The 9,272-nt window shown below is 45.7% G+C and overlaps 1 protein-coding gene across 1 annotated transcript in view; it reads left to right on the top strand.

Annotated features, from left to right (window-relative positions):
* Positions 1 to 4,548, top strand: part of LOC105558162 — a 9,304-nt gene extending 4,756 nt beyond the window's left edge. Inside the window, exons 2-3 of the mRNA XM_012005717.1 lie at positions 1,655 to 1,716; positions 2,113 to 4,548. Coding sequence (XP_011861107.1) covers positions 1,655 to 1,716; positions 2,113 to 3,604 — 1,554 coding nt within the window. The 3' untranslated portion in view covers positions 3,605 to 4,548. The remainder of the gene's footprint in view (positions 1 to 1,654; positions 1,717 to 2,112) is intronic.
* The last annotated feature ends 4,724 nt before the right edge of the window (positions 4,549 to 9,272 follow it).

The following is a 9,272-nucleotide window of genomic DNA, read 5'->3' as shown; positions in this document are numbered from 1 at the left end:
ATGTTCTTATTTTTTCGCGGAGTATATCTTGGACATTCATACGAGATACTATCCTTATAGATAATGCAGTGATAATGTACGTGATAATAAGCTTGTAGTCTCTTACGATCTTTTCATTTTCATCAATGAGATCATGTCTTATTGAAGAAATGAAGCTAAAATCGCGGTATCTTCGTGTCCCGTTATTTAAACATGTGTCGGTATTTAATTAGAGTAGCGGTGTAGAGATAGCGTTTTTCTGATTTCTCTCATAGACAAGCGGAAACGTGACTACAGGCGTACCCGACTAGATCAAGACAATAAAGATAAAGCGAATTAATCAGTGGGTAATCTCACATGCCAATGTCAACGTAAAATAATATAATATGTAGGTATGCAAAGTGATCGTGTAAAGAGTCGGATTTGAAATGAGAGTGAGCCAAGGTTATTATTATGTATGTAGATAATATGCAAACAATTATTATTGTTATGTTAATCTGAGAAGAGGTGAATCTGTGACGTTTCATCAGTATGTAATAACGCGTAATTACTGAAATTTCTGTTGATAAGTTACGGCAATATCCGGCGCGATAAACGTAAGCGCGGCAGAGGCTCGCGACTGTTCTTAACTTTGACACCTCGTGACGAATGTTCGACCACTGATTGAGACACTTTGTAATACCGTTGATAAGACCTAAATATCTCGATAGAAGGATACTCAGGCATTTTGATACATTTAAATATTTAACATCTAATTATTAAGTTCCTTGCATTCAACGGCTTACCTTTTAAAAACCGTTGGTGCCCGTCGTTATTTTTAGCCGGCTCAATTTCACATGCAGATCGAGAAATTTGTAGATGAAAGGCGGGCGCTTGGTACAGCCGGGACATTCCGTGTATCTAAGTGTGGGTAAATAGTCAAACGGTTCCAGAATAATTCTTGCGAAAGAACGTGAGAGCGAGAGAAAGAAAGAGACAAGTGGGACGACTAAAGCGCTTGATAGCTCGTTGCCGCGGGGCTGAATACAGGTGACACGTACCGCCTAAGGGTAATACTTGACGGAAAAGAGAAAAAAAGGAAAGAAAAGAGGAATCTCGAAGCCCACTTTCCTTTAATTTAACCACCGGTACAGGTTTCACGATCCCGACGGCCCCTTCTGGAGACGCGAAAACAACGGGGAGGGGGGAGGAGGATGGGGGGTCGACCCAATTCGCCGGTGTTTACGGCGGCCGTGTGTTCGCACGGCGGCGGACACTTTCATTTTTGAGAGACGCGCTCGTGAACGCGTAGAAATCCGCCGCGGATTTCCGTCGCGCGCGCGATGAAAAGACCCGAGACCCGGCGGGAAGCTGATGGCGGGCGATTGCGAGGATGAGATAATTATGCTACCGTGACGCGCACGAGAGAAAGAAGACTAATTATCGCACTCGCTCTTTCGCACGATAGATCGCGCAATTAGCGTATCTCTGCTTTTTCGCGTAGATATTTATCGCTCGTTTATCTTCGCATTATTCCCGCGGAGGGAGCTGTCCGACGTGTCCCGTAGACAAAGAATTATTTCTCCTTTCCAAAAATATATTTAATTATCCTCTTCACGACTCATCATTAGCGTCAAACGAATTAATATATGCAGACCCTCATTTATCATCAAGCTAATGGAAATATCTTTTTCAGACAATATTATGTGGCCTCTTTGTTATCTCCGCGCTAGGAGACCCGATTAGAACAAAGAGAGAGTGAGTATATGAACAATTAAATACTTACTTTAACCTCCTTAGGTTGGTTCGCAATAGCTTGCTATTCTGCATTGAAAAAGGCCCGGATGTATATGTAATTAGTAAATTCTCTGCTTGTGTACAACAACAAATTATTCCAAAAATATTGCATTGCAACATTGCTATAATGTCTCTCTGAGGGCGGACATTTCAACGTTGCTGCAAACCTCCAGAAACGTTGCAGCAATGTTGCGCAACGTTGCTGCAATATTGCAATCTTGCAATGTAACATTTCTGCAATCTTCCTGCAATCTTTCTGTGCTGTGTGGGTTTGCACACAACGTAATGTTAAATGGCATCAGAACCGTTTAAGCTTTTATCGAACTACCATGTGCTGTAACGGAAGAAATACCGTAGGCCTCCCGTGAGCTCGCAGTATGGCGCACCACCAGCGTCGTCCTACGGAGTACCGGACGTAGGACCGTCCGATTCTTACGGTCCACCACCTTCGAACTCGTACGGTGCACCATCCCCTGACACGTATGGTGCACCTCCGCCGCCATCGTCGTCCTACGGCGCACCATCCGGGCCTTCGTCGTCTTATGGGGCTCCTCCCCCCTCGTCATCGTACGGCGCGCCGTCCGGCGATCACGGATCCTTCGGGGGCGGTGATCACGGTGGGGGATCGTATGATCTCGGGGGCGGTGATCACGGAGGGTTCGGAGGCGGCGGCGGCGGTGGCGGTGATCACGGAGGGTACGGCGGCGGCGGCGGCGGCGGCGGCGGCGGCGGTCACGGCGGAGGATTTGGCGGTGGTCACGGCGGAGGATTTGGCGGTGACGATCACGGGGGTGGATCGTTCGACGATCATCACGGATCGGGCGGATACGGCGGAGGTGGCGGCGGCGGCGGTGGCGGCGGCGGCGGTTACGGCGGTGGTGGCGGTCACGGCGGCCACGGCGGCGATGACAGCGGTTACGGCGGAGGTGGCGGTCACGGAGGCGGCGGCGGCGGCGGTTTCGGTGGCTCGCTTTCCGATTCCTACGGGCCGCCCTCGGGATCCTACGGCCCGCCGTCGCCACCCTCCGGATCGTATGGACCTCCGGCGCACGACCATGGACCGAAGGGCGTGTGGAAGAAGAAGTTGGTATGGAAGCCCGAGTGGAAGCAGATCTGGAAATCGGAATCGAAACTGACCTGGAAGCAAGAGTGGAAGAAGGTACAGGTGCCGGTTTGGAAGGAGATTCAAGTACCCGCGTGGAAGGAGGTCAAGGTTCCCGCTTGGAAGAAGGTCCAGAAGCCGGTCTGGAAGCAGATTCAAGTGCCAGCTTGGAAAGAGGTCCAGGTGCCGGCTTGGAAGAAGGTATGGAAACCCGTTTGGAAGGAAGTCCAAGTTCCCGTGTGGAAGGAAGTCCAGGTGCCCGATTGGAAGAAGGTCTGGGTGCCGGAGTGGATCAAAATCGGCATCCCGGGGGAGCAGAATTTGGGCAAGGATCATCACGGTTGGCAGTACACCAGCCACGATCTCTGGAAGAAGAAGCTGATATGGAAGCCGGTCTGGAAGAAGGTCTGGAGAACGGAAAAGAAGCAGATTTGGGTGAGCGACAAGAAATTAGAATGGAAGGCCGAATGGAAGCAGATCTGGAAGTCGGAGAAGAAGCAAATCTGGGTGACGGACAAGAAGCTAGTGTGGCAGGAAGAGTCGGTGCAAGTATGGGTGCCGCAGAAGAAGCAGATCTGGGTCACGCAGAAGAAGCAGGTGTGGAAAGACGAGTGGAAGAGCAAGTGGGTTCCGGTTTGGAAGGACGTGCAGGTACCAGCTTGGAAGAAGATCTGGAAGCCCGTCTGGGAGAAAGTTTGGGTTCCCATCGAGTCCCACCACGACGACGATCATCACGGTTACAAGTAGACCGTCGTCGAGAGTCACGTTTCAGCCGGCTCGATCTTCCCTCTATGCCTGTCTCGTGACATCCGCGAAGGTCGGGAGGTCGACTCGGAAAATTGTCGGAGGTTCGCGTCAAGCAACTCGGTCGGATCTTATAATGCCTTGTGATAATGGATTACTCGCCGGTAGATTATATAGGTATGTCTCGAAAGGAGAAAAGGGAAGACCGACTGCTGGACGTGGTACCGCACGAACAAGAGGAAAGCCTGTAACTAACAGTTAGAAAGCATCGCAACTATGAGATATGCACGAAAGTGAATGAAGAAAATTTTCAATTGATCATCTCGACGACAGAGCGACTTGGGTGTCATCCCAGTCGCCCGGTTATTCGTCAAATATCGCACGACTAACCGGAATAATTGATCAACGAGATATAATCGTGATGAATGTGAAGATAACGCTATCTACAGTATATCACCCGAGAGAGCGAGACACTAATACCTGATCTTTATCGATTAAACTTATAATGACGCAGAGATCACTTTCTAGAGATTATACGATTTGCTAAATCAAGCTTCGAAGCAGATCATCGCCAAGAAAAATTACGTTTGTCAATTATTCATTGGAAATTAATATCGTAATCCATTTGTCAATCGAGAGATTATTAAATTATTAATTAAATATCAATTTTAAAAACCCTTAAATCTGTTTGTGCCTACGTCACATTTATAACAAATTATTTCATCTGAGTTATTCCATTTCGGAATGAATCCCAGAATGAAAGTTACACGGACAAGAAAAAATAATATTTCCTTCTCGTTCATCTTTTTCCAGTGTGGATAATCCATAGCCTCTTACAATTACTATGGCTACGTATTAATATTATGTGTAATTAATACCTTACTTTGTAAATATCGTTTGATTATTGGGATGTGTACATGTGAACATTTTTTTATACGTAATAAATATTATTTTGTACTACGCTACGAATTTATATAATTTCCTGCATATTTAGAAGACTTTTCTCGTTGTCCACGACGTTAAAATTGAAAATTAACTGTTTTCAAGAAAAAAAGAATTCATGTAAAACGTTAAGCAGATGTGATGTATATAATTATAAGTTTATAAGTTTGTTGACTGTTATTGAAATTGCATAATCGTATATTAAAGATATGCAATACATGTAAATGTAAATCGGAATAAAAAATTGCCCAGGAGCGCAATTAATCTTTAAGTGAAATTTATGAAAGATAAAACATTGGAATTTATTCCGAACGCTTAAACCTACAGACGTGTTTTCGAAACAAGTTGATAAAATTATTTTTATTTATTCTTTGTTCATTTAAAAATCTCTCATAGTTTTCTGCGGAACGCACAGAAAACAAGATTTACATATAGATGTATATCTTTTTGAGTAAAAATAAATATAAATAATTAATATCTGTTAGTAGCGTATATTAAATCGGGAGATCTCGTGAGAAAAGAATTATGTGAGAGATCAGAGACTTTTAATCATGACCGTGACTCCTTTCGAACGTGACAATCGCGCGCCTGAAAGTGTCTACTCCGTGTCTTCCGCAACATTTATTAAGATATTGTTCGTGAATGCGATCCGCTCGTCCGTGAAGCCATTAATTCACATTAGCTTATAATATGAAAGTGCGGTGGCTTTCATACGAGGATGCGCTATGCAACACGTAGAAGGTGATCAGAAGATGACGAGGCGGAAGAGCGAGGGGAGGCACGATGCTTTCTAAGGATAAGACGAGAATCGAGCGAGCAAACGCGCCTCTCTCAGGGTCTTCAGGGTCGCGAGACGGACTCACGACCTTTACTTTCTCCGTGATCGCGCCGCAACAACGTGCTGTGGGGGCGAGCTACGTGAGGCTGCAAAAAAAAGGAGGCTGCAACCGGAGTGGTAGGGAAGGCACCGACCGGAAGTGGTACACGACTGGTAAATCTCCCATGGCAGTTTAATGGGGACGTATACGAATCCGAAAGGGATATCGAGAGTATACGCTAAAAGTACTTTCGATCCGGACCCGAGAGTAATCGATCAATCGGCCACACTTTCATCTTTCGGCGGCTATGATTTTGCAGATCGCCCGAAATCATTGCGAAATTACAGGCGAAACGCAACAGCTCTCTCGGATCTCTAACACTCCAGTTGATTTATAAATAATTATACGTAGCGCGGTAACCAACTTGCAAACAAAAAAGTCGCCGGAAAATTAGAAATTGTTTAAACTTGACGAAAGCAAATAAATAATACAATAATATTTTTTTCAGCTAATTCCATGTGCATTTTACCTCGATAGTAAATTTCAATTTGAGGTGTTTAATTGCAAAAGTGCGTAAAGACCGATTCAGACTAGCAATTGTAGACTCGGATTGAATTGGTATTGGCGATCGACGATTTTCCTTTAGCCAGTGAGAGCAAAGCAGGCAGCGATTTAATCGGCTCTCATTGGCTAGAAGACAATTGTTAATCGCCAATCCAATCCGAGCCAGCGATCGCTGGTCCGATTCGGCCTTTAGATCGAAAATCAAAGTTGTGACAAACGACCAAGTGCTCCGGCACTTCGAGGCAGACCTTACGAGTCATTCGTGAGACTCGCGGTGGAAGGGAAACCGGGCTTGAGCGCCGGGACGTCCCGAGCTTTTCAAAATTCCGCCACTCATTCCGCGACGGCGCGCCGCGCGACGCAGCGAAAGTACGTCCAATAAAAAGTAAAAGTAAAGCCCGCTGCAGACGATGCTATTTTTCCTGCTGGATTGCTTGCAATCTAATAAATTACTATCGTTGCACCATTCAGCACTCAGGATTCCTAGTAATTTAGTAAATCGCAAGCAATCCAGCAGGAAAAATAGCATCGTCTGCAGCGGGCTTAAGACGCTATTGCGCCGAGACAATGTCGAAATCGGTCGCGAGGATGCGTACGAGCCTCGGCGGACGATCTTGCCTTCCTCATTACCACGACCTTAATTACAAACGTTCCGGCGCCTCTCTCGCTCTTCCGCCCCGCCAGGGGTAGGAGGACGGCATTAAAGTCGCTTTCGAGCCTTTCGCCCGCGGCGAGCCGGCAAAAGCCTCGAGCGGATTCTCACACAGGCCCGGCCGCATTAGCATATAATGACGCGAGTATAAACTTGAGGAAAAGCTCCGGTTAACGGATTCGTAAGGTCCGTCCGGAGAGTGAAAGTGCTCACGCGAGTATCGACGAACGGGTATATATATCGCGCGCGATCATCGAGCACGTTTATAGTGTTAGGCTCGAGGCGAGGAGCAAAGACTCGCAACTTTTTCCACGTCTCTTTCTTTCTCTCTCTCTCTCTCTCTCTCTCTCTCTCTCTCTCTGGAGGACACGCGGTCTAAACATACTCGTCTTAATTTATCGCACTGAGAGCTACATAGCCGAGACTACTGTCCGACCGATACTATCGGATAACGAGCCGCGCAAAATCTCTCATTAAAATCGCCGATAATCCCCGACGAAACCCCCGGCGTGTCTGCACCCCCGGTCGCGCCGATCGCGCTCTGGACGCTGACGAGCCATAAATCAGCGACGATCACGACGCGAATGGAGCTGAATTGTAAATTAATCGACGAACGCGTGACGATTCCGCGCAATTAAAATTCCTCACGGATCGTAAAACAACGCGCGAGTGGCCCGACGCGGCGCCGCGCCGTCGACAGCTCGGGTCTCTCGCGCGCGAGGAGGACCCCGGCGAGATTTACGTCGCTTTAATGAATCCATAAATTTGACTGCATCGAAACAGCGGGCGTGTCCGTATTAATCAACCGCGCATAATGAACCGAATAAATTTCGGCGTGTCGAGAGGCACGGCGAGGTCGAGTGTATTTCCGGCACACCTGCCCCGGTCCCGTCCGCAGTTGGGACCGGACGGTTCGACGAGAACCCCGGCTGATCCACTCGTTCGCGCCGAGATTTATCACGCGGATGGCCTTAATCCGTTGACCCTGACCTTGCCTTAATTCTGCCGGCAACGCGCCGCGACCGAGGCGAATCTTGCCCGCGAAATATGACATAAATCGATTCGCTTTGGCGTAACGGGTAATCGAGAAAGCATTTCCCGTGCGGGACGTACATACCTGATCCCGGCGGGCCTGGAAAGTGAAATTCCGCCGGATCGTCGCGATCAGCGAAGCGTTATCCGGGTGAAATTACACGCCCGATGATCAATGTCGTAAGCAATCATTATCGGCGGGCGTCTCTTTCGTCCGTAATGTCGTTTCTGTTGCTTTAATGCACGGGTATATTTATGCATTTTACACGGACAATCCCAAGAGTCGTTCATCAATTGGAATACCGGCGGATGAAAACGCGTATCAGGGCCGGGCGTCTACGTGTAAAGTATAGCAATTCACATCTGCATGCATACAATGTAAATTATGTTCGACGCGTCGTGTAAACAACGAGTAATGTATGGATCATCGAGTCATTTGGCCAGAAATATAGGAGTGCTTGCAGTTTTGTTACTCGACTTGAGCGCAAGTTTTAGGAAACAGTATTGAGAATCTTTTCTTCGTCATTGAATAGATAATAGAGAGGTAATGCAAAGTTATTCGACGTATCTGCACGGAAAGACCGGCTAAGGTCCAAAAATAACTGAAATTAAAATAATCAGAAACTCTTCAGGGTCGCCAGCAAAAATTAAAAACATATAATTTGGTTGACCATATCTGGCAATTTTAATAATTTCGTATCGCTACGTTTCGACCATGGGTTTTGGTCCTTTTCAAGCAAGTGTAACTGTATTAATCGTGCATAGGATCACGTGTAATGACCATCCTCACAACACCACTAAATACACGTGATCCTATGCACGATTAATACAGTTACACTTGCTTGAAAAGGACCAAAACCCATGGTCGAAACGTAGCGATACGAAATTATTAAAATTGCCAGATATGGTCAACCAAATTATATGTTTTTGAAATTAAAATGTTGGCGTATAAATAGTAAGGGCATCTACATTGTTTTGCGTTGCAACGTTCGCTAAGTTTGCTGCACAAAACGCATATAGTTGTTTCTAATTAGACCTAATTAGATATGTGGTAACCGTATCGGTCCCTCCGTGCGGCAGTTTGCCTAAGAATGAAACGCGCAGCGTTTCGACCGGGAATTCCGAGAATTTTTAGGAAAATTAGCTGTTGTTTCGAATTGCTCTTCATTTTAGATCTACGAAAAGAAATTAACATTGTGCGTATTGTGCGCACATTGCAACCGTGAACCAATTTTAACACCTCGACATAAATAATACAATAATTATAAACTTAAAGTAAGACCCCGAACGAGAACTGAACAACATATGAGAAAACGTGAGTTACGAGGCAAGACTAGGTAGCCTTGTAATTTTTATATTTTAAAATGTGAATTTATACACATTTTAATTTTAGTTATTTTTGCCCTAGCCGGTTTTTCAGTGCAGCATATTCAAATCGATCAACGACTTGTAATTATATTTAAAATGCTACATTTTAGCATTTTTCTGATGCTACATTTAGCATTCACTACCCCCCCCTCCCTCTTAACCGTACTGTAAATTATTCTTATTGCGAAAAATATTACCATAAATAATAATAATGTTTCACTGGCAACGTGTCACAGCTGATAAATAAATTATAACCGAAATTCATACAATCAAATCGAAAAGATAACATTTTTAA

This window comes from Vollenhovia emeryi, unplaced genomic scaffold (assembly GCF_000949405.1).
Source record: "Vollenhovia emeryi isolate VEMERY1.0 unplaced genomic scaffold, V.emery_V1.0 DF939373.1, whole genome shotgun sequence".
Taxonomy (NCBI): domain Eukaryota; kingdom Metazoa; phylum Arthropoda; class Insecta; order Hymenoptera; family Formicidae; genus Vollenhovia; species Vollenhovia emeryi.
The sequence above is the reverse complement of the archived record's forward strand: the minus strand, read 5'-3'. Positions and strand labels throughout refer to the sequence as shown.